The 25,401-nt window shown below is 45.3% G+C and overlaps 2 protein-coding genes across 4 annotated transcripts in view; one reads left to right on the top strand and one right to left on the bottom strand.

Annotated features, from left to right (window-relative positions):
* LOC135247925 (voltage-dependent L-type calcium channel subunit beta-1-like) overlaps positions 1–18,030 on the bottom strand; it is a 49,911-nt gene extending 31,881 nt beyond the window's left edge. For 2 of the 3 annotated variants that reach the window (XM_064321909.1, XM_064321910.1), the window contains exons 1-2: positions 17,785–18,030; positions 12,648–12,734 (exon numbers count right to left, since the gene is read on the bottom strand). In XM_064321909.1, the coding sequence (XP_064177979.1) occupies positions 12,648–12,734; positions 17,785–17,871 (174 nt within the window). In that variant the 5' untranslated portion in view covers positions 17,872–18,030. Of the gene's footprint in view, positions 1–1,775; positions 1,866–12,647; positions 12,735–17,784 lie in introns of those variants that run through there. The other variant, XM_064321911.1, reaches the window with a different exon arrangement.
* Positions 18,031–20,300: 2,270 nt separating this feature from the next.
* Positions 20,301–24,173, top strand: LOC135247924 (large ribosomal subunit protein eL19). Its single transcript, XM_064321908.1, has 6 exons — positions 20,301–20,424; positions 21,545–21,651; positions 22,221–22,343; positions 22,765–22,885; positions 23,386–23,496; positions 23,997–24,173. Exons 1-6 carry the CDS (start codon positions 20,420–20,422, stop codon positions 24,118–24,120), a joined length of 591 nt encoding a protein of 196 aa, XP_064177978.1. The 5' UTR covers positions 20,301–20,419; the 3' UTR covers positions 24,121–24,173.
* The last annotated feature ends 1,228 nt before the right edge of the window (positions 24,174–25,401 follow it).

Here is a 25,401-nt window from a genome sequence, read left to right as displayed (position 1 = left end):
AGCAGTTGATCACACAGTTAACTCACCTCACCTGGTTTCTTTTGTCTAAGTGGTTGTTGTATTCAAGGTGAAAACAAAAACCGGCAGACCCTGCGGCTCCCCAGGACCAGGGTTGGCCACCCCTGATCTATACGATGGAGGGCTTAGAGGCACTCACCACCTGCTCTGTGCCCAGTTTCTGGTGAATCCAGGTAATTAGTTCATTATTTTAGGTTTCTTACACAACCTGCACATAAATGGGTGGATTAAAAATTTTCGCCCGAACTAGTTAATGCACTAAAATGACCTCCAAGTAAATTCTCAATTCGCTTGTACACGACCCTATTCATCCAAACTCTCAGATCGGAAGCTGGTACAGGATGGGAGAAAGTGCAACCGGAACATGACAAGGGTTAGACTGGGTCATGGTCTTTCTGAACTTTGCCCTCACCAGCCATTGGTTGGGCTGTGATTAGTGACTGAGCTTCAGATAGGAGACCCCCCCAAACCTGACACGCGTGTTCCACATGCTTGTCCCATTTTTGCAGGGTTTTAAAAAGAAATGATGTATTTGCTGTATCCTAGCTAACACAACGTGTTCTCACAATGTCACTGGAATGCTCTGTCAACATTGCCACAACGTGGCAGCAACATTGTGAGAACGTTTCGCGCTAGCTGGGATGCTGCTAGCTGTCGCCACCTGTCTATCCACCCCGCCGCATAGCCACTCAGCTCGCTATTGGTTCCCGTCGACCGACTCGCCTGATTCCTGTCACAAACCGATCGTCGCGGGCGAATTCTGGGTTCGGGAAACGTGTGGATAACGACGGAAGCCCGCCCCCCCTCCCCCGAACACCTGCTGCGCGGACACCTGTGAGTCACCGCCGCGATGTTCCCCCGATTCAACAGGACCGCATCGGCGGAACCGGGTCGTCGCAGACGCGCGAAATTACAGGGTGTCACCCGGAGCCGCGCTACGCTAATTTTAACCGCGGCGAGACCGCTAACGTTTCGCGATCGTCGGGGGCTCCCAGCCAATACCTGCACAACGGTTCCAGTCGGCGGTGGAACCTGCGGTAAGAGAGAGACAAACGCGGGAAAGAGCCACGGAAACTATTTGCGGAAACGACCTACACTCAATTCCACCTGTCACCAGTTTACAATACGCGTAGATTCCCAAACGCGGCAAAGGTCTGCAAACCGAGGGAAGCGACAGATGACCCAGCTGCAAACTTCGCTGCGAAGTCACTAAGAATAAGTGTTCACATCGCTGCACTGCAACCAACGGAAAACGAGAAGATCCTGCATCAAGATAATTAAACCCAATCTAATTCTAAGCGATGACTGACCAATAGCAGAAAATAGGTAGCACACAAAGTAACAAATTAATTTTTTCATTCTTCGTAGGTAATTAAAACATATAATTTGTTACTTTCGCGTGTGACGCCTTTTATTTACCACTACGTTGCTAACCGAGCAGTTGATCCATAATAATTCATAAAAACCCAAACCTGCAGGTACTGAGGCCGTAGTAGGCCGGTAGGGCGGACTGGGTGTAAACAGAACGGAGAGGACGGTGGGGCAGGGAAGGCTAATTAAAACCCCACCGGCAGCAGCTGTGGCCAAGCCCAAAATGGACCTCCGGGAAGGGAGAGCTGGAGAGGCCAAGCCAGAGAAACACGAAAGCCCCCGCCGATACCACCGACGTTCGCCCCCCCCCCCCCAGCCCCCCCAGCCCGCGCCCGCGCCCGGATGCTTTAAAGTGCAGAAAGGGTACCCTCGGGAGCCCGGCTTACCGCGTGGGGACTCCGGGTCGTCTCAGCCGCGTCCATTCGCTCGCCGCGCGACGGCAAAACCGGGGAAGGGGGTGGGGGTGGGGGTGGGGGCAGGAGAAGAGGCGGTCAGCGAGAGGGCGAACGAGCGACTCGGCGAAAGCGCCGGAGAGAGAGAGAAAGAGGAGCGGAGCGGTACGTGCGTAGGTACTCTCCTAACCCCTAATCCCCTATCTCCACCCCGCAGACCGGAGCAAAGAGAGAGGAGCGCATGAGAGAGAGAGAGAGAGAGAGAGAGAGAGAGACGAGGGGTCAGGTTGCGGGACTTGTGCTACATTTGCAAACTGGTGTCGTATATTTAGCCCTGGCAGGGCGGATACGGGCCTCGAATAAAATCCGCTCCAGAAGGAGGCCTGGTATGTGTCCGTCAGCCGTTCAGTATGCTGCCCCCCTGACGTAGGAGCCCCCCCCAGCCGGGGGGAAGGGGAGCGGGGGGTTGTGGGGGGTTCAGCAACAGCAGGTTGAGGAGATGCACTTTCAGAGACAGTGTTCCGTTTTTGTAGAGAAATCCCACTTTAACACATCATCAATGTAAACAAGGCCTGGCAACAACGATATTTCTTTAAGAACCTTATGATTGACAAGAAGGCAACAGATTACCATCTTCACAAAATAATACAAAAATTATTGTATTATAGCCAAGTGCACAGCCATGACTATGGGATTGTGCTGGTTAAATCTCACATTGCCTGAAGGAACTTTAAGGGGTCCCTGGCCAGACTTGACATGTAATGACTATACATAGATTTAGGGAAAATATTTCAAAATGTGAAAACTGTAAAGAATATTTACGTGTTTTTATTGCAATGAGGGGTCGAGGCGTCATGATGGGGGCATCAGAAAAGGTTGAAAAACCCTGGTTAATATCCTTTTTTCATCCTGAATTAAACTGGTGAGCGCATACAATTCGAAGCCCAGTTTTTATTGAAGCTCATCTAATTAAGATAAGAGTTTCACAGCTTTACCTCCTACTATCTGTTTCAGTCTAGACTGTAGCACAACTGAGAATCTGGCTGTCAGGAACATATGACCATATGAATAAATACCACGACTAATTAAATTAACTGAGATCCTAATGAATCCCCTGTAGTTCGTTACGTACCAAGATTTGCTTCACTATGAAACAGACGAAAAACTGTTATTACAAAGAGCAGATCAGACTGTGTTTGTGTGTGTGCGTGTGTGTGTGCGTGTTGTGTGTGTGTCTGTGTGTGTTTGTGTGCGTGTGTGTGTGTGTGTGTGTGTGTGTGTGTGTGTGTGTGTGTGTGTTTCAATGAGGACCTCAGCTGTTGCTTCCCCTCAGTGCTATTCAGTCAAGGCATAATGACTTTGGTGAAAACTATGAAGGTCTAATTTGTGGCATGGTCACTTTGATCTTTAATCCTGTGCCACCTGCAGTAATTCTACTTCCTGACACAACATCGGCCCCCAGACCGATGTTCAGTCGGTCTACGCGTTCCCTGGTGACTGTCAAACTGCAAGTGAGGTCATCATTTTTAAAACGCTCTTCCTGTAATTCGGGATTTATGGGGAGGGAGAAGAGAAGAGCAAAAGGAATGAGGAAATGACTAAGCGTATAACCAGAAGTGTATATGAGTAAGATTAAATACGGTAACAGCCTTTGATTAAATAGATTTACTTTTTTTTTTTTTTAAGTCAGCTTTCCTGTATGTGCCCCTCATCAGCCTTAATTGAATATTAACCAACAGGACAGATATACATAGAGGTCACGTTAACATAGGATTCTTTTATGCAGAAAAATTAGCCAAAATGTAGGAAAGAAAATATACAGCATTCTATAAATGCCGGTATTTATTTTAAAGATTACAACAGGCTAATGATCCCAGACTTGAACCACAACACAATTGCTCCTGCCTGTTTGAGCCAATCACGTTTCGGCGTCTGACATTGGTTTTTCTTATTGATCATTATATTTACAAAACTGTTGGTAGCATTTCCAGGTTCAAAGAGAAAGCGCTTGACTTAAATGAAAAGTCAAAAATGAGATGTTACATGCTCTAGCTAGCTTTTTAGAGATAATGCCTTTGATTTGTTTGTCATCATTGTGTGTCATCATTGTATCGTGGCCAATCAAAAATCTGGAACAGAAAAAGGTTCTGCTCATGGAAAAAAGGCTCAGTACTGTGGTAAGGTTGTCATCCATATAAAGAACCTTCTCTGCAGTCAATGGTAAGATATAATAATATAGCCACTTTTCATGCCTGCTGTGGCTATGTTATTATAATGTGGTCACTGAAGGTGTTACGTTAACATATGTTACATTAAATATGAATGTTCAATGTTGTAATTTGCTCATTATTTCAAATAAGCCTGACTAAAGCAAAAGTTATATATGAAGAGCTGTAATTCCTACACAGATCACCCAATATGGATGTATGGATTTATAAAGAAATATGTATCAACATTTGCATTTCAGTAAAGAACTATGGACCTTTGTTTTATTTACTTAACCTAGAAATATAGTTACACTTAGTGTTTATAATAACAGACATACACAGAGAAAAGCACAGATAAGTTCAGTTCAGTTCAGTGAATTACCAACAGCACAGTTTTGCCAGATTCAGTCCATCAGAGCACAGAACAGTTTGGTCTCACAGATTGGCTTTGAGAGCTTCAATATAGTCTCTCCATGAGAAAGATGAGCAACAACAAGTGGATAAGATCCAGCAAGCCTTACCTAATACTGCTGGTCTGCACACGACTCAAATACAGCCTACACAGTGGAAAAGACAGAGGCTCCTACAGTATGCATACTTAAGTACTACAAACCCAGCTGATGTAACACACGACATGCCCAGTGCATTGTTTAAAGGCGCTGCTGGGTGACTTATCCTGTTAAGGCACTGTTCTAGTGCAGGAATGGGCCCCACGGTCCAGGATCAGATCCCAACTGTGCCATCGCCAGCTGTGGCTGGCGGGATAAGGCCTAACTGCTGGCAGCATTGCCCCGGGTTAGGGAGGGCTCATTTGGCCGGGATCTCAGGGCTCTCTCATGGGGTGGCAGTGTAGCATAGTGGGTAAGGAACTGGGCTTGTAACCGAAAGGTCATAGGTTCGATTCCTGGGTTGGACACTGCCGCTGTACCCTTGAGCAAGGTACCTGCATTGCTGCAGTATATATCCAGCTGTATAAATGGATGCAATGCTATGTAAAAAGTTGTGTAAGTCACTCTGGATAAGAGCGTCTGCTAAATGCCTGTAATGCATGGTAATCATGGGCCCTGCAGGCTGACTGGGTGCCCATGATCTGTATGCTAAAGCTACATACAAAGTGTCTTCCACCAACTCATGTCTGTGCGAGCTTGGTCAGTGGGCTGCGGTGTGAAATGAAGCATCTGGCAACATTGCGTGATTCAGGAGAGAGCATAGGTTTGTTTACATGGCTTTACACAAGCGGGAATTCCGCATTTGGAAACAAAATGGTGGACTAAAAGTATAAAAAGGAACATAGTTAAACTATAGTTTCACATAGCTTCGAAACTCGTAAACTCTGCAGAGAGGTAGAAATCAGGACTCAGAGTGCTCACCTTTTTCATTTTCCAGACTTGAGTCAACAGTGCTGTTTGCTTCCACACAGTTGCTGCACCACATTTGCACACAATCCCCCTCGTCCCTCTCTGAGCTCACGGCAAACACTCATTAAGAGCGATAAACAGAGGAGAAGGCGAGCACAGCGCGTGCCGGGCTGATCACACAGACGCGTGGGGGAGGGGGGGGGGGGGGCGAGGCGGCCAGCCGATTCTACGCACCTCACATACTGTTGAGTTTGCAGCGCCTCACTGAAATCACATCTTTTTAGTGAAGTGCACAGAAATATACGGTCAGAATTATTTGACCACGTATATATTGTTACACATATATATGAACACAACAGCGGGTGTCAATTTTGATTCTGCCACTAGAGGGCGGCAGTCGCTCTGGAGAGACCGTCCACCCCGCTCCATCTTTTCTGGAAGGAGATCAAGACTGATGATGCGATTTCTAAAATGAGAATGAAAAGAATCTGCCCCCAAGGTAAGCGCTGGTTTTAGAGCTGTAACCTGTAGCCTGACCACACAACAAATTTGAAGTTCTTAGAGAGGGTAGAAAGTTCCCCATCCATCTTCAGGTTGAAATGCCTTGCAAATTAATTATTACCGTCAGCTTTTCACAGGAGACCATGAACTGTGATTTTAGGATGCTGTGAACCACGCGGTGAAGTAGGGATTGATCTAGTCTGAGAGCAACCAGATGGAAATACAGTCAAAAGGTCCCACAGATTACAGGTCAGTCACAGGGCAAAAATGTACACAAGCCAAAACAACAGAAGCCTTGTTTCAGTGTGTGCGTGTGCGTGTGTGTGTGTGCGCATGCGTGTGTGTGTGCGTGTTCGTGTGTATGTGTGTGCAGCTGTGTATATGTGTGTGTGTGTGTGTGTGTGTGTGCGTTCGTGTGTGCGTATGTGTGTGCGTGTATGTGTGCGTGTTCGTGTGTATGTGTGTGCAGCTGTGTATATGTGTGTGTGTGCGTTCGTGTGTGCGCATGCGTGCGGTGTATGTTTTCGTGCGTGTGCCATGCTGTGTGGTGTGTTCCGTGCGGGGTGCGTCGCACGTTGCGTGTGCGGTGCGTGTGTGAACCATGGTGCCAGGTGCACTGCTGCTCATCTTACATGCCTCCCTTAAACAGCCCACCACTTAACAGCAGCATCATCGGAGCGATGACAACATCCTGCGTCTGCTTCTCCTCTGGCAACCGAGGCGGGGCTTACCGCTACCCGCGCACTGACACACACGCGGATGTGTGCATACGCCAGCGCGCACACGTCCCCACGCAGCCCTCACCCCCCCCCCCCGCCCTTCCCACTGCGCCTGTGTGCTGAGGGGCTCAGTCTCCATGGAAACCAGGCCAGTGTACCACTTCCACGGTTGGCTGAGGCTGGCTGTGGGGGCGCGTGCGCTTGTGTGTGTGTGTGTGTGTGTGTGTGTGTGCAGGAGACCAAAATAAGTGTATGTGAGAAAGAAGAGACAGAATGTATACACACTTATGTGAAAAGATGTGGTGGGAGCGTATTTAAATAAATATGCCAAGTGTTTGGCAAACATCCCCCAGATTCATGAATAAAAAGGCTACAATTGAGAGACGCTCCCTTTTTCAAAGAAGGAAAATTAGTTGCTCTCTGTCAGTACATGCAGCTGTCTGTCTTTCTCATAAACATCTCCCTCCCCACCTTCAGCCCCCCAGTGCCCCCCCCCCACCCCCGAAAGCCAGACCCCCCACCCCCCTCCACCCGCCCCCCACCCGCAAGTCCGCCTGCCCGTCAGCGGAGATCAAACGAGCCTCCGTGACTAATTAAGCAATTAAAAGCTTGGAGACGAGCGCGACCGCAGGGGCCAGCGCCGGCGGTAACTGAGCTCACGGCCACGGAGCGCTTCCGTTAGCGGCCGGCGGCGCACCCCCGCCGCGGGTCCCCGCCCGCCCCCCCCCCCGCCCGTCGCGCGGAGAGGAGCTAATGAGGGACGCGGCTGGAGCGGGAAGGCGGGAGGAGGGCTGCCTGACCTTTCGGACCCGTGAGAGGGTCTTGCGGCCCGGGGAGGGAGCCGTTCCGGCGAGACGACCCAGACGGGGCCCCCGAAATGTCAGCCCTCGGCACGGGTTCCGTCCTCGCTTTCGCTGACAAAGGGCTCTCCGTTTAAGCGCCTCAGAGAAGGGACCGCTTGGGCGTGTGCGGTACCGTGCCTGGAGGGCGGTGTCCTACAGATCCCATAGGCTGACCAGGCACACACCTTCGCATTCTTAATCTCGAAAGTTCCGCTTCCCCACCGAGGAAGCTGAGACACGCACCTATGAATATTCATGAGTGGGCGTGGTCAGTGGAAATACTGTGGCAATGGACAATGCATCATCAGGACTCTTCATAAAATGTGCCGTAGCGCAGGAAACCCTTGTCACAAGCTCCTGTTGAGCACCACACATGCGCGGAACATGCAAATTACAGTGGAGTAGCCGGCGGTGACGTCCTCGCTGGGCCAGATAAGCGTTCTGAAGACGGAAGGAGCGTGTGGTTGCGGCCTCAAACCTTTGAGCAGGGAACTGAGGATTCTAAACGAGGAAGCCGCTGCTCTTCCCCCTAAGAAAGGCATTTCAGCTGGCTTCTCAACTGCAAATGGTGCTCAAAGGATGTCTGGCCAAAGAGAAATATTAAACTGTGAGAATCTCCTGGAGATCACAAAGCCAGCAAATTCCAGCAAGATTTACCACTGTTACTTCTACATACGCTACTGCTCTGAACACCAGCCATATAAATTCGATTGAATTTTATTTGTATAACGTTTTTTTACAGCGAACTGTCACAAAGATGCTTCACAGAGCAAGGCAAGAAACAGAGCAAAAAGAGCAGAGAGAGCAACTACCAGACCCAAACCCCTAATAGAAAGCACATCAGGTAAAAACTCCCAGTGGAGAGAAAACCCTAAAACGGTGGTGAGAGAAAACTCTCCAATGGGAAGAAATCTCGAGAGGAACCCTGCTACAGAGGGAGAGTCCGTGCTCCACTGGCCAGCCTGGTGTAAAGTAGCAGTAGAATGGAACGTGACAGAAATGCTACAAGGGATCTATCACAGCAAATGGAATGGGTTAAGCAGGCACCTTCTGAGGTGAAAGCTAACAGGAATAATAGAAGACCAAATGGTATAGTTCAGTACAGTGCACTTTAGAGGGTGACGGATATAAATAAACCCTATTTATCATTGCCACATTAAAAGCAATGGATAAAGTAACTGTTACACATATCCATTAAAAAGACCTTTTCCACTGGTTAATTATTAACTGTATAACAGCAATATGTGGATTTGCTACTGAAAAGTCCATTGTTGGGATTTTAATAACACTTAAAGAGATTTAACTCTCACAAATGTCAAAAGCAAGTTTATTACAGGCTTCTCAGAAGACAGCCATCTTCTAACAAACAATGAAAATACATCTCTTGGGGATGTCAACCAACGAAATGAGTGGCAGTAACAAAGAACTAAAATGACAGTTTAAGTGTAGAGAAGAGCAATTTCACCACAGAGAAAGAGAAAATGTCTGCTCAGAGACAGCTGAGGCAAGCCCACGGAACGTTCCGGCACAATTCTCTGCACCAGTACTTCCAACGTGGATTCACACTAAGATCCAGAAATGGCTTCCACACAGAGAGGGGAAGAGCTTCACCTCAGATTTCAGGAGCCCTTTCCGGAACCTTCCCCTCGGGCGAGCACACATCCTCGCTGCGTTCACGAGAGGTTTGTGCGAGCGAAATGCCACCGGTTTAAAAGGTCAAGCATCCGCAACGGCCTTTGGATCAGAGGCTGGGATATCCTGGAGTCTGAATATCATTAAGCGTACTATTAAGATATTACAGTAGCAATGATTATGCAAATAGTAAGTTTAGTTCAAACTGTAACTGACTAGTAGCTAAACACACAGTAAGACACCATGTGACAAGGTTTATAATGTGACAATGCGCCCACTTCCTTAAAGTCAAAACTACTGACTGCATGTAGCCAGGTTGTTAAGCTGGACAGCAAATGTACATTTCACAGCATTTTGTTGTTTAGTAGATGTTTTTAACCAAAGCAACATAAACTTACGCTCCAGAGGGGGATCTTAAGGTCAGCTGGGGGAATCAGACTGGTGACTAATATTCACTGTCTGGGTATCATGCTATTAACGTTAGCAAGCCATCAATATCTGGCAACTCAGTTTGTCATCAAGCCTTCTACCAAGTTTCTGCTGTTAAATGACCAAGAGAAGTAGCTCGCTACCTAATTTAATTCCATCTGTCCGATTACAATTTCATACCCTATCCTCGTTTTTAACCTTTGTGACGTTATTCCGCTACTCGCCCAGCATTTCCACAGCTTGGCGTTAGTCAGCTGACTTGGAGAGTTATTCCATCTGAGCAACAGCGTGTTCCTCCCTGCACAGCTATATTTTACTCTTATATCACTCTTAGCCCACGCAGTCTCTTATACAACAAGCCATGATGCTTGTGCAGCCCCTATGGTACAGTCAGTACTGCTAAAGCGACGAGCTGGCACTCCAAAACATTCGTTTAATGAGCGGGATTTTCATTACTGCTGATTGGTTAAAAAAAAAAAAAAAAGTTATGCAAATCACCTTCAACCACCAATCCTCCAGCAGTGGGCAGTGAAGCAACTTTTTTACTTTCACAATAAAAATGTGCATCAACACTATGATCACATAACAAATGCTTCCTATCATAGTATTTATTTTCTTTTGTTATCAGTCAGTCTCAGACAACGCCTCTTTGCTTATTCTTGAACAAAAACAAGAAGACGTTCAGAATCAATGTTATTCTTTTACAAGGTAAATTAGGGGTTCCACACACACACTAACTGTTCAGGGGTGTGCAACGTGTAATCTTGGGTGACACTGCGCACAAACAACACTAAAAACATCCAAACGGCTGGATTACCAAAACTGCATTCAGATTAAATCAAGTAATTAATGTTAGCAACAAACGACCCCGGAATTTGTCCGCTTTCTAAAGACAAAACTAAATGAGACCGATTGACTCCTTCTTTCCACTGTCCTTGCCAAGGCCTGAATATGCTAAATGGTTCACTTGAGTACTACAGACAGTGTGAAGTCACAAAGGCAGTGGTGCCTGGAATGGCTAATTAAGGTGGAGGTGTCCTCTCCTGGATTCTGTCAATTCTCTCACCTCCTCGACAATATTCAGCGGTAAGTCAGTCAATGAAACGTTACACTGTGTCAGGTAAACTGAAATTCAGTGAATGTCATACAGTAAGATTTATGATTATGTGCAGTAACGGAGGAGAACAATGTGTACTGAATCTTCATGTCCATCTCTTCAGAAGACATTTTATTTGTTGTAGTTAGATGATTGCATAATACTTGTACTTGTATAGTGTATTTGTTTTGTGCTTTGAAAAGTGTTGTTGCTTAGCCAGGTCGCTGAAAGAGATTTGCAATCTCAATGCAAATCCAGGTTAAAAAGTGAACACGATTTAAAAGCAGCTTTCTGAGCTCAGCTGTTCTGCTGTTTTTTAAAGGTGCATATAGATAGATATGGGGTAGAGCTAAAACAACGCGGCAATTCCTGATTGCACCAGAGATGCGTGGTAGAAATGGAACAGATGTGAGCTGCATGTAGAGTGCATATATACACCTGAAAATATCACAAATGTGTAATATATGAGTACTAGATGTGGAGTGTCTATACGCTCCTGAAAATATCACAAACGTGTAATAGATGTGTACTAGATGTGGAGTGTGTATACGCTCCTGAAAATATCACAAATGTGTAATAGATGTGTACTAGATGTGGAGTGTCTATACGCTCCTGAAAATATCACAAATGTGTAATAGATGTGTACTAGATGTGGAGTGTGTATACGCTCCTGAAAATATCACAAATGTGTAACAGATGTGTACTAGATGTGGAGTGTGTATACGCTCCTGAAAATATCACAAACGTGTAACAGATGTGTACTAGATGTGGAGTGTGTATACACTCCTGAAAATATCACAAATATGCACAAAATGTAGAGTGTACTCTGTTACGGATGAAATTACCACTGGACAGTGTGCTACTGGTAAAGTCCTTTGCTTCCTCTGAAAATGTAGCTAATCTGCCAATATATTTTTCATTTGTATGTAGCGTTAATTTGACTCCCTACACGCGCTCACGTTAGCTATTTGACTCTGCCACGGGAGACGCCCTTCGGATGTGCCCGGTACCCTCGGGCACGTTCTGGGAAAGCCCCATTAAGAAGTCTTCAGAGGTTTCCTGCAGGAGTGCTTCCCCTCTGACCGGGCGTGGCCACGACCGCACGCCCCCGGGGCCGCTCGTTTCTACAGAGGCCTCCGCAATTCAATTAAACTCGCGCAAGAAGCATTTCTTATTGGCAGGCTTGTCTTCTTCAAACGAATCAGCCCTGAAGGACATCGGTCTGAAACGAGTTTGGTTATCTCACTTCCCGGATGTTTCGGCTCTGGGGGAGGCCGCGCGGCGATGCCGAAGAGGTCGGCGCCGGTGCGGTGCCGTGCCGCGCGCTCTCCGCGGTCGACTTTGTTCCGGCACGTTCCCTCACCGTCACGTACGCGGTCAGGGTAGCCTACGACCGCTGTGGGGAACTCACGAGGAGCGATTATTCGCGTTTATAGTCCGAAACAAACCTGTTACGTAATTGCTAGATACGGATTTACTAGTGGAAGACATCTGGCAAATCGTAGATAAGAATCTCAAAGCAGGGGGTGTTTCTTCGTAACATGCATGGACTTCCTGAAGGCATTAATAGCAGACCGAGCAAAGAGCTAAGGCATTTAATCCCTAATTCGTACAGTCGGCCTCCATATTAGCGCAAACTGCGTTGCTGTTGCTGTTCCTGCGAATGCGTCCAAGAATATGAAGAGAGCCAAGCATAAGAGCAACAAGTCCACTCGGCCGCGGGTGGCTGCCAAGGAAATAAACAACGTTTACGATAAGAGCAAGAATTTGGGAGAGGGGGAGGTAAGGGACTAACAGAGGGAAAGGAAAATAAAAAACAAAAGACACAGCTGAGCAACAAGGGCGGGGAAAGGGAGAGCGGGACGTAGACTAGGAGGAGGAGGAAGGTTGGAGGACTGCGTCTCGCTAATCATGCGTGGGGCAAGGAATTGTGGGACAAAGGGATTTTGCTACCCTCTGCTGCTACGGCAGCCATGTTGTCTTACCACGGGCCACCGTGACACAGTCTCTCCTCAAAGCCCCACGTGAGGAAAATAAAGGCAGACTCCGGAAAATGGTGTTGGGGCGAGACCGGAAGCCTACCTGCCGGACGAAGCTGTTGGAGGTGGTGTCGGAGGAGGTGCTGCCGTCGGAGCGTTTGAAGCGGCTCTTCCGCTTGGCGTACTTGCCCTACGGAGAGGAGGAGAGACACATGGCAGTGAGGAGGAGGGGGCCCGAGAGGTGACGGGAGGCCCGGCGGAGAGCCAGGCCCCGGAGCGGAGGCGCACGCACGCTTGCGACCCGCCAACCCGCCAACCGAAAACAGCTTGAACCTTCAGGTGCCCAATAAGCATTCATAGACCAACGCAGAAGAGGTAAGGCAGTGCAGGGCGAGCTAGCAGCACTGATATCTATGGTTATGAGAACCCCGGCATGAACAGTGAACACTCTGTTTACAGAGTGCCCCCAGGATGCCCCTGAGAGACAAGTCAGGAAGCTGGTATGAAATCAAACACCATACTGCAGAAAGAGTGGTACTAGTCATTGCACATTCATGTACACACACACACACACACACACTGCATTAGCCCAGCATTTCAGCTATATGACATCACTGCACACAGTCACAGCCAAAGCAAACCAAGTTATAGTACTGCAAATAAAGCTACTCCTCCTCTACACAAACCTACACCTTATACACAATATCATACGGTAGTGTGCTCTCTGTATGGTGTGATCCTGCCAAACCGCCATGTTGGATGCAGGGAGACGTGAAATTCAAAGTTAGCTTAGTCAAGTTCATCTTCTTGCACATAAAGCACAGGTGCTAAGCAGGCGTTTAGCCTACTTGTTTTTGAGACTGTATTAATGACTTGTCGTGGTCTGGAACGCTATAATCTGATTGTTCAGATCCTGGCAAATGGCTTGCTTGGCCCAGGCAGGGCCTTCCATTGAATTAAGGCCCCACTGCGGCCATGTTGCCATGGAGACACACTGTCCACAAATTACATTTGGTGCCTATCAGGACCCTGATGGATAAGATGATCTGTCCTCATGTTGGCTTTATATGATCAGGCACAAGGGCCCACTAATGCCAGGACCACACCAGTGTAATCCTCTGCATGTAGGACACTCACGTACTCACAAATACATACATAACCACGGAGTCACACACACTACGTACACAAACACACACTCACACTAACACATACACACACACACACATACAAAACATACACAAATACACAAACACACATAAATGCCTGCACAAATACACACACACATACAGACACAAACACAAACACGCAAACACACACACATTCAAAACGTACACTAATACACAAACACACACAAATGCCAGCACAAATACACACACACACACACACAAATGCTCTGTGTATACACAAAGCCACAGGAACACAGACGCTGTCTCGATTATTCTCTCGCACCTGCACCCACGCTTCACACCCCATCCAGGCTTATTTAAGCAGTGAACCGTGTGCTTTCCCTCCTGTGGTCCATTTCTCACTGGACAATCCTGCTCAGAAAGGGGCAGCCTCCGTGGTTCTAAAAGGTTCTCCCTTTAAGTTCTGGCCCATTGCTCTATCTCTGTCTGTCTCTCTCTGTCTTTCTGTCTCTCTGTCTCTATGTCTCTCTCTCTCTGCACTTTTATTGTTGAATCACTCAGATGTCTGCGGGGGCTTTTTGCAGGCATTTCAGTGCTTTAGCTGAGCAGCCCCCTCTCTCCACACCTCACCCATCGTCCTCCCCCTCTCTCCCCCTCCCCGAGGGAGCCTGCTTAGCTCTGGCTGAAAGCCAGGCTGCTCTCAGCAGCTAACTTCACAGCTCACAGGTACAAAAAGCAGAGCGAGACAGCTGGCAGAGAGAGTGATTGAGACACCAGCTCCCGCGACTCCCACTAATCCCTTTCTAAAACCACCGCTTCTACTTTTTTTTTCCAGGACGGACAGTCCAGTTTGCTTTGAAGATGCACCAGGAATGCTAACCCCGCCACCCCCCCCCCCTCCCAAAAAAAGAAACAGAGTCTCTGAGGAGAGCCATCAGTGAGCCGGCGAAATTCGCGGAAACACGGAGGCAGCGGCCCGGCTGCTGAAAAGACGCCTCTCCAGAAGCAAACTGGCCCATTAAACAGGACCCCTCGCTTCGTCGGCGGCGCAAACGACGGACTCCGGGCCGGCTGGGAGCAGCTCCGCGGCGAGCGCTAATCGGTGCTCTTCTCAGCGAGCGCAGGACGCTGCTACAAGACCTGCTAAATGAGGCCTCAGCAAACGCCCACCCAGAGAAGAGGGAAACGACTGATAAGCACATTCGTACTGCGCACTTGTGTCCAGTTTCTCTCCCGATTGGCTGACGGGGTTCCGTCTGTGCTTTTGGGCCAATGACACGAGAGATGTTTGACATACATGGAAGAGTCAGGCGTCAGACATCGAATACACAGCGTGAACAATACAAGGATGATTACAGTGGGGCTGCTGGGTGGCTCATCCTGTTAAGGCACTGCTCTAGCGCATGGATGGGCCCCACTACCGAACCTGCACTGGGCCCAGCGTCGACTGTGGCCAGCAGCCCCATTAGGAGAAGCAGTTGGCTCTAGCGGGGCCTAAGGGTGGGAGATTTTCAGTCGACTGGGACAACCGAGTCTCAGCAAGCGCCGGCAACGTCGACCGTTGATTGGGCACCCGCTAGTCCACCAAGTGCCTTCCTCCGACCCACGTCTGCGCGAGCACGACTTACGAACTGCGATGCGGAAAGAAGAGGCGGCTGACGTCACATGCTACAGAGGAGAGCACTTACTTTGCCGCACTTTCCAAAATCAGCTACGGAGGCTGTCATGAGTGTTGCGGTTTGAGCATAAGTGGGCATTACAAACTGAGGGAAAAGGGGGGGGGGGGGGTATTTAAAAAAGCATCACTGCAGTGGCAAATTTCTCTTTGCAGCCATTTTTTTTTTTTTTTTTTGAAGTGAAGGTACTCTTCTTGCTTATTACTTTCAATCCAGAGCATATGATGCTCCCATAATGGTGACTGACTGCAGCTGCCCCCTCACTTAAAGGGTTCTCATTGGCCAGGTCCTTAATGAGGTTTACAATCATGTGACCGGGGGGAGTGAGCATGTGTGAATGAGGAAGATCTTGCAGCAGGATACTGGAGAGGTCCATTACAGGTGGCACAACAATTCCAAAATGTGCCAATATAAACCCACAGAGGGCTTGTGGACTTACTATACATTATTGATCAGCTCCTCACACAGGCCCATCTGTCCTGGGCCGTTCAGCATGAACGCAAATGGTCAAATCAATTTCAAAACGCACTCCGGAGCCGCACTCTATGTTTGGATTTGTTTCTCTCTTTGATGAGGTGGTTTACAAAGAGGAAGAAAAATGGAGACTGTGCGTGTGTATGTTTGTGTGTGTGTGTGGGTGTGTGTGTGAGCATAATTTCTGTTCTATTCAGGCATTACAGTTTTAACACCTTGTGCGTAAGATGGAAAACAAACAAAAGAAGAACAGACTACGTAAAGAAAATTATTTTATCAGGACCCCACAGCACTTGATGAATAACTGCAACACTTAACTGAAAGGAATGTAAGCCCAGAGAACTTTTACTTGGGTATCTGCGGTATGTGCATTTTATAAACATCAAAGTGATGACACATCGATGTGTACAGGAATCAAAATTACCCCCACAGCTGAGTTAATGTAAGCTAAACATAGCTGGCAATTTTTCTACACTGCTTTTCTTTTCATTGTGAATGTTAACCAGTGTATGTTAACCATGCAACCGTGATCTCTGGTACAGTCGACTATAATAATAATAATAATAATAATTATTATTATTATTATACACAAAGAATTTAACATATTTGCAACAGAAATAATACAGAAATGTATATCCGCTGTATAATCAACTCTGATAGAGTACATTTCATGCAGATTTGACCCCTCTTGCACTCATGTGTACTCTGTTAGAGTTAAATGCTCACAGAAATTTTTCAGTGTACTTCGGACTACCTCGAAATGTTTTACAGGTATGTTGTGCTAGTCGAATGCGTCACTGTGCCCCACTGCGGTAGCTAATACCGCTGACTTAGGCCCGTAACTAACCTGGACCTTCTTTCAACACTATGGATGCAATGAATGGGAGCGTTTCTCGACTTTCAGTCAGGTTTTCCAGCTCTTGTCTGGATGAGAACAGTACGCGGTCATCTTGACATCCTGTTGTGGTTACACCGCAAAAAACACGAATTGCTTCTAGTTCAATTACTACGGGTGAAAGTGAAACAATATGGACACGAGAATAACAGCTATTTATTTTTATCCTATATGTTTAGATTTATACATTCTAAAGAGAACACAACGTATTTTCAGATGACTAACTGATAGGTGCAGCAGTTATGCTTTTGATAAGCAATGTAGGCCTACTTTTTTCAACGTTAGCTGGAATCGGAAAGGACTCTTCAAAGCAAAAGGGAGAAAAGCGACACAAAACAAACAGGCGTAACTGGGTGAGCTAGCTACGTCCCAGCTGTCAACTGCGATACGTTCAGGCCACTCCTATATCCTATATTCCAAAATACACAACGGAATTTCCATAACTAACACTTACAAACAAAATAAATCACAAAAATATGACTTTGCTTGTTAGTGAAATTGTAAATTTGTGTCATTTTAATAAGAAATAAACTTTATGCCATATAGCTTTCGCGTAGTCTATTGAAAGAACAAGAGGACTACGTAAAAATATAGGCTCCCGTTATTTAGTCGCCTAAAACATTAATAGGGACACGATAAATATCATCCAGAATGTTACACCGAATATGAAAAAAACAGATTTTCTATAGGCTATCACCGCCCTGATTGTCCAGAGATGTAGATCGCGATGGTCATTTGAACATTTTTAGTAGCCAAATCCTGAAAATCCTGGGAAATAAGAACATTTCATGTTTGCCCGTTAGTTGGCTTGCAGCAATTATCCAAGATTCAATGGCAACCATTTCTTTTAACTGTTTTTGTCCTCGTTTTCCAAATTACTCTCATTTTCGTAATCAATAAGTGGTGAACAAGGTAGCTATTTTCTTGAAAAATCAACAAGCTGGCTACCACGCACTCTCGATCCATATTTCAGAAAGCATAATTCTAATTTTCCATTATCTTTACGCTGAGAATTGTTTTTCCTTGACGATTTTGTACTGTACGTAGCCTATTATGTCCTTTCCTTACCTGTGAAGTAGGATTATCAAAAATGTCCATTTGGATCTCCTGGGTCGAAGTAGAAGGCGTCCTGGACATAGTACTTTTCTGTACCATTGATTTTCCTTAAAGCCAAATGATTACTTTACGTATTTTTTTCTACTCTCAACGTATGCCATTGAGGATAAACTATAGATGTTCTTTCCCAGTACTCTGTCCTTTGCGCCCACCCTGATCAGTCACCTCTCCTTTCCTCAAGCGCAGACAATGAGCTCGCGATTCCAGCTGCGGAAGGATGAACCCCGCCTCTTTCTCTAGGCCACACCCTTCAAGCCCAACACAACGCACCACACCAGAGCCAATCACGTATTATCTTCGTGTAATTGGATGGAATACTTCACTGATTAAAATATTCATATTTGGGAGATTGCCTTATCAGTTCTTCACTGTCAGTGATCAAATATGAATGATCGACACGTGTCACTTCTAGGGAAATCATATCAGTACTCCATTTGTTTGAAGTCATGATATCCACATTCTTAATGATAAACTCAGCATGCTCTTTACGACAAATAAAGCTCGTACTTATTATTATTATTATTTTTATCTATGGGCTAATGCTCCTAAATAGGAATTATTTAACTGTACCGACAGACCGGCCGCTGTCCCCACATCGATGAGAAAGTTGCAACCGGAATACAAATTCTGGAGAGCTGCCCTATTTACTGTTCAAATTCACTTAACTACTGCGATGGGTAGCGGTTACAAGGACACCAGTAAATCCAGGATCCAACAACAACTGTTGTTTGAGGTTGTTTATTCCAAAAGTTTAGATGGTGCGTTGAGTGCATTTGATGGTGAAGTGGTTGGGCGGTTGGAAATGGAGTCTAGCACACTCGTTAAACACCTGACTGTGAAGAAAAGTGCTTCAGCAGCAGAATAAATTATACCCAAACAAAGACCTTATAACTATATCAAAGAACCAATAAAAACCCAAAATTAGAACAAATAATAATAATTCATAAAAAGTTATTGTGTTTGTCAGTGAAAATACCTTTGTGTGTGTGTACATATTAACCAACTATCTATAGTGCTCCCTGCAGCAAGTAAGGCAGGTAGGCAGCTCCAGTCTAAAGCACTTTTTTTGTCTTGACCCGAACACAAAATAATTAAATTTGAAAAAAGATCCTTAGATGGAATTGTGATAAACAGTCTGCCTTGCCCACTGTCCCAGTACAGAATTGACCTTTTCAACAGACTGTCAGGAGCTAAACTAAAAGCTACCACATTGTTATGGTGCACTCAGGGTTTGGACTGAAAATGTGAGCCAACCCTCTCAAGATATATACAAGGCTTGATTAAAAACACATTTTTTGTAGTGAATGCAGATCAATTTTTAAAATTTAAATGTGTGCGTGTGTGTATGTGATTGTGTGTGTTATTTAAAAATAAATTTCTGTAGTGAATGTGCATCATTTTTTCTGTTCTTCAAACCATGCTGACAAAATCAATTAAAGGTTTTAATCTCATTCTTTAAATTTATGACTCAGCTCTCTCTGATTGGGAAGGGAACACCAGGGAATACAGGGAACATAATACAGTGAAATAGTCCACATTCTAATATTCTGCACTTTAAATCATATTTTCCATTCCGAAAATATTCAGAAGCAGCATGTGCTAAAATACATTGCAATAAAGAGAACCATTGTCAAGTGCACCCTTGTGCTTAGAGCTGATTTATTCGGCATGACTACTTAGCAGGCAATTAAAGAATTATCTGTTAAGTATGCTGTTTTAGCAAAAACCATTTGTGCATAGGGAACATACATGGCTTTGCATATATTCTGCTTCAAAGGACAACTAGTTAAACACCCAGCTAATGTATATTATCTCAACTGATTTCTGAAGTAGGTTTTAATTATTAGATTTATGGAATATACTTGAGTAAAACAAAACATATTAACCGACAATCAAAAACTAGGTATTATAAAATGGGTAATCGCAAAAAAAAAAAATCTTTACTTGAGAAGATTGCATTTTAACACAGATTGTTAGTTGTCCTTTTCGCAGCTGGGAGAGAGAGAGACTTTAATTTGCATAGAATGGTAAAAAGATATTGATCATCCAGCTTTTACGTATATTTCTCATATTCAGTATGGTGTCACCCATAAATTGACAATATAAATGCTCGCAGAAATTCATGATTATCATTCATCGTCAAATATATTGCATATCCTTGGCGAAATCCTGGACCAGGATTCACAACCATCAATCGAGATTTCCACCCGATGACTCTATGCACTGACTTTTACAATACTGCCCACTTGCGGCAGAAATTAGTATTTTACACTAAGGACAGAATTTCCCATAATTCACCGCAGCAGACGTCATTTTGGAATGTACTATTATAAGTATGGCTATGGAGACAATATAGTTAGCCTTTGAGTTTTCTGTAGTATAATATATTTCATCGTCTATACTGAACGACAAAACAATAAAATATATTATCATTGTAAATTATGCATGCTCAATGATTTTGTTATTTGGAGATAAATGCATTTAGAGCCACTCCTGTATTACTGTAGACGATGGAACCTCCTCTTTGTGATAATGGTAGTTTCCTTCTCGGGCCTTGATCTTTCCTTTTTCTCATTCTGCAGCAGCCATGAGGTAAGGGTAGTGGCGTTGCTCTGGCAAAAAATAATAAAAAAGAATGATATAACTGTTAATGTCTAATCTGGATTACATGTGAAGGGGTCATTATGAGAATCCATCATTCGTATCGACTAAATCATGTTGGGAAACTATTGAATGTGGACAAAAATGTTCTCTGTGCCAAACGTGGTGTCCATGTTGTCAGTGTATGGTCGGAAATACATATTCGCGTGGTCCATCGTCTATCACGCAGACCTGAAATCGATCGCCTTCTCGCTTCCGTTCCTGTGGCATTTAGGCGATAAGTTTTTTTTATGCGCATCATTACCATGGATAAATTCTTATTTTTAAAATATCAATTTTCAGGGGGTGTATTACAGATAGCTGTGTGTCTGTGTCATCAGCATGTGCAGGCCGCGAATCGCAGTCTAGTTGCAGATCACTGGCTGTCCAGCTAACTTACCTGCTGCTGTTCTTGCAGTGGATCCCGTGGTGCTTCGCTAGTTAGACGTGTCATCTTTTAATGAGAGAACTAGCTAGTGCTGTAATACTTGTCATTCAATCTGTAAAATGAACACGTTGGCCACCACCAAGTGTTCTAGTTATATCGCCTTTAATGCAGCTAATCCTTGCCTGTGTTCGCTGTTTTTACATTTGGAGCCGGACACTCCTTTAATAGAAATTGTAAAGGCATATGTAAAGTTATTCTCAGAAACAACAACGCTTGTGTCCACCTCTTTGTGTTTTAAATGTGTTGAAGTAATTTACTTTCCTTGGCACCATTATAACTATAATGGTATCTTTATTTTAACAATGTTGCATGTTTATATTATAAATGTGTTTTAATGTTACATTTTAACCCATGGGAACAGTTCCAGTTACTAAAAAGAAACGTTACTCTTACAATTACTCCTACAAAGTTCAACATTTGCATGTAAAGAACAAAATTGCACCAACTACAACGTAACCAACTTTACCTTGCACACTGAAGTGTAGTACAGTGATTTGGTCACACGATATAAAGAAATCAGAACTACATGCAATTTGTCAGATAAGATGAAAGTGGGGAAGTTGCTGTTAAATGGTGGTTTGGTGGATTTGCTCGTTCTGTGACTGAAAATGTTCACTTTCTCAGCATGCTCAGGCTTCAGAAGCGGCTGGCGTCCAGCGTCCTGCGCTGTGGCAAAAAGAAGGTGTGGCTTGACCCCAACGAGACCAATGAGATCGCCAATGCCAACTCGCGTGAGTGTAACAGTTTGTGTTATTACACAGAGTTAAATGGGCATAACAGCTGCAAAGTTCTTAAAACCTGGCTCAGTCTGAACTAAGATTTGGTAAACATTAGTCCTGCAGTGATCAGGTAAATACACTGTAATTAAGTGGTATGCCACTGGAATAGCTGCAGATGTGCTAAACTCAAGGCAGGATTTTTGTGTGTGCTGCTTTACTGGAGTCCTGCTCTTAACTGGCAACGGCTGAGGGTTATTGTTGGAGGAAGTGTAAGTGATTTAGATGCTGGGCATGTCTGAACATGCCTGGCTTCAGGCTTTGTATATGCCAGACTGAGTTAATACAGAAGTTAATACATAACCAATGGTGTCATGTTTAACCTGGTCAGATTTGATTGGTTGCAAGGCTGTAGGCTTTGACTGGCATTTCACTTTAAGCAATAGTTTTGTGACTTTTATCCCCCCCCGTTTCTAATGGCCAGCATTATACCTAACAGAACAGAGCAGTCACAGTTCATTGTCATCGGTCTTAATGTTAGCTGAGCCAGCCTGACTCCTCTGCCCCTACCCCACCTCTCTCAGGCCAGCAGATCCGCAAGCTGGTGAAGGATGGCCTGATCATCAGGAAGCCCGTGACCGTTCACTCCCGTGCCCGCTGCCGCAAGAACACGCTGGCACGCCGCAAGGGGCGTCACATGGGCGTCGGTAAGTCCCGCCAGATTCCGTGATCGAAATGCCAGCCGGAGGGTCCAAACATACCGCTCGCCGTTAACGAAACTGAACCGGTTGGATAAAACGGAGGAAAAGAGAACACGTGAATTTATATGGAAATTTACAAAGTAACAAAAAACTAACTTTACAAAAAAAAAAAGAAAAGGTGGGCAGAAATATTTGCTTAGTTTCGTAACACGGCGAAGGAGGAATATAAATCACTGAGTTGGTGTTTTTGGCCTGGATTGAGAGTGAGCCAGGCTGGGAATTTAGCCAGGACGCCGCGGAACCCCCCTCCCATTTGCTAGGTGTGTTTAAAATGGATTCGGTTTGGCAGATTCCGAGATGCAGAGGGGTTAAATTTGACCCTGCGCCGTGTTGACGTTGCTTTTTCCACCCCCGTCCCCCCCCCCAGGAAAGAGGAAGGGTACGGCCAACGCCCGCATGCCGGAGAAGCTGTCCTGGATGCGGCGCATGAGAATCCTGCGCCGTCTGCTCCGTCGCTACAGGGAGTCAAAGAAGATCGACAGGCACATGTAAGCCCGGGCGTGTGTTCCTGTAGATGCCTCGTACTGAAGCAAGATTAATGTTTACTGGATTTGTTCCCTCAAAGTGCCATCCCATCCACCATGCCTGATGATTGACATCTGAGAGCGGCGATTGACACGTTTGCTTATTTTACGTTTAATAAATGCTTCACCCCACCTTGTTTCTCCCAAGTTTGAATGTGCAGTCGGGTATCCCCGTCACTCACTGTTCCAACTTCAACTGTCAGTTCTGGAGAGCACAGACGAGCACAGGCTCTCGAAACGCATGATGTCAAGGTGTATCTTGGACAGTGGTCCATGATTTGGGCTTGTACAGGCATGAGTCTGAGGAGGACACCCAATTAAGCTAGTAGACTGGGGGGTTGCTGGCTGGAAATGAGACGGGGGGTCACCCTGGCTACGAGTCAACAGGCTTGTTCAATTTTGACCACCTTGCCCTCCAAGCAGACTTTCTGTCCTATCTGACCTCGCCTCTTTCTGCCCTCCAGGTACCACAGCCTGTACCTGAAAGTGAAGGGTAATGTCTTCAAGAACAAGCGCATCCTGATGGAGCACATCCACAAACTGAAGGCAGACAAGGCTCGCAAGAAGCTCCTGGCGTAAGTCTTCCTGCGGTGCCCGTCAGACACCCGAAATAAGGCCTCCAGTCAAGCCTGCTCCTACCTCAGAGCCTCAGTCTGGTTGGTGGTTGATACTCTTTCGTATACTTTCACTTGGAAAGTCCATCCCGTTAGTCTTCACGGGTTTAGGCAGGAAAGCTGTCCACAAACCAGGCTAATGGTTTAATGTGTCAAAAGGGTATAAGGAAGGGTGTTGAGGTTCTCAGTGTTCTCAGTCTTTACCTCATTACATTTATATAGCAGACACTTTTATCCAAAGCGATGTAAAAAGTGCATATCATGGTCATTGGACAACTACAAAACACAGGTTCAAAAAGGTACAATACTCATCTCGTACCGGTATTTATTTTATAGCCAAGAACACAGTTCAGTTCACGCAGTGAACATTATTCTGACATTATTATTCTACCTCGGGCTGGTTTTCTGAACTCTCTCGCTCTCTTCCCTGCTCCCCCTCCCCCCCCCCCCCCCCCCCGCAGTGACCAGGCCGAAGCCCGCCGCTCCAAGACAAAGGAGGCCCGCAAGCGCCGCGAGGAGCGTCTCCAGGCCAAGAAGGAGGAGATCATCAAGACTCTGTCCAAGGAGGAGGAGACCAAGAAATGAGCAGCTTTCCCCCGGCCCTATTTTCAGTGCTAATAAAATGTACAGAAAGACAAGGTGCCTGCTTCCCCGAGTCTTGCTTTCACCCTCCGGCTTGGTCCACGTAATGTGGTGTTTTCATTTTTTCATTAAATGGAAGTCATTTTTTATATTGGCAAAGGATACTGGCTGATTTTTTTTTTGGGAGATCTTTCAAAATAGCTGGAATTTCTCTCCTTGTTGCTACTGTTACTGTTTGTGCACTTGGATAGCTCGGTGAAGTAGCACCAGATTGTTACTTCCCTTTAATTTTCAAATAAATCTGGTGTTACTTCACAGTTGGGACAATTTGTTCAGTGAAGTAGCAGTTGGAGTGGGACCTTTTTGCTTTATATTATAGTATAACCTATCCAGAATAACAGTTCTGGGATGAGTAAAACTAGAGATGTCTGATGTAGTCTATAAAAAAAAATCTTAAAGAAATACCAGAGTATGAATAGTGTACTTCTGTGATGTGAAATTTGTCACCATCCTGTGGTGGCACTTAGGGTTACTCTGTCTAGGCCTGTCTTAGGCTGTGTTTGAACTTGGGCTTCTTTGCCTAGTTTCTTTTCCTTGATTCATTTTAAGCCTACAGTAAAGAGAAAGGAGGTGAGGAAACCTTTCGTAAGGATTTGGACATCCTCTCCAATTTCATTTTGTGGCATCATCACTGAGATGTTGGAAATTCCAGCACATATGACCAACTCCATTATGTTTTAACTGGTCTTAAATATAAATGGTGCTTTGTAACCAATTTCTTTATATAATATTGAAAAGTGCCCTCACTTATGAAGTTTGATTTGTTGAATTAATACTGTTTTGATTTTTGACTTATTTGCTCTTGGTCTATCATGTCACTATATGCTATTTGTTCATCTTAAACCTCTATAAACAATACAGCTCTGTGATCAATAGTGATTGTGCCTAGTAAAATGCACACACATTTGCATGTACAGCTTTTGATATAAAAAAGTGAGAGGCATTTAAAAACAATGAGTTCAACACTGAGGAACTCATCAATGGGAAAAGAGAGCTTTGAGTAGCAGCTCAAAGTAATGGATGTAATTCATGATTTCACAGATACATGCTAAAATATTCCACTGGAAAAAGCATTTTTAAGCAAGCTTGGAACAAACAGTGGGGCAGTTTCATTAGCGAGAGCTCTGACAGTATGTTCCACAGACAGCTGCTCCTGGACATCATGGCCTCCTAGGGGTTATTTTGGAACCAGCAAGAGAAGCTGAAATTTTATCATAGTGAAGA

Source organism: Anguilla rostrata, chromosome 2 (assembly GCF_018555375.3).
Source record: "Anguilla rostrata isolate EN2019 chromosome 2, ASM1855537v3, whole genome shotgun sequence".
Taxonomy (NCBI): Eukaryota; Metazoa; Chordata; class Actinopteri; order Anguilliformes; family Anguillidae; genus Anguilla; species Anguilla rostrata.
The sequence above is the reverse complement of the archived record's forward strand: the minus strand, read 5'-3'. Positions and strand labels throughout refer to the sequence as shown.

Coding starts and splice junctions, on each gene's coding strand:
- LOC135247924 (XM_064321908.1), top strand. Junction 21,652..22,220: donor GATCGCCAATGCCAACTCGC/GTGAGTGTAACA, acceptor CACCTCTCTCAG/GCCAGCAGATCCGCAAGCTG. Junction 22,886..23,385: donor AAGAAGATCGACAGGCACAT/GTAAGCCCGGGC, acceptor TCTGCCCTCCAG/GTACCACAGCCTGTACCTGA.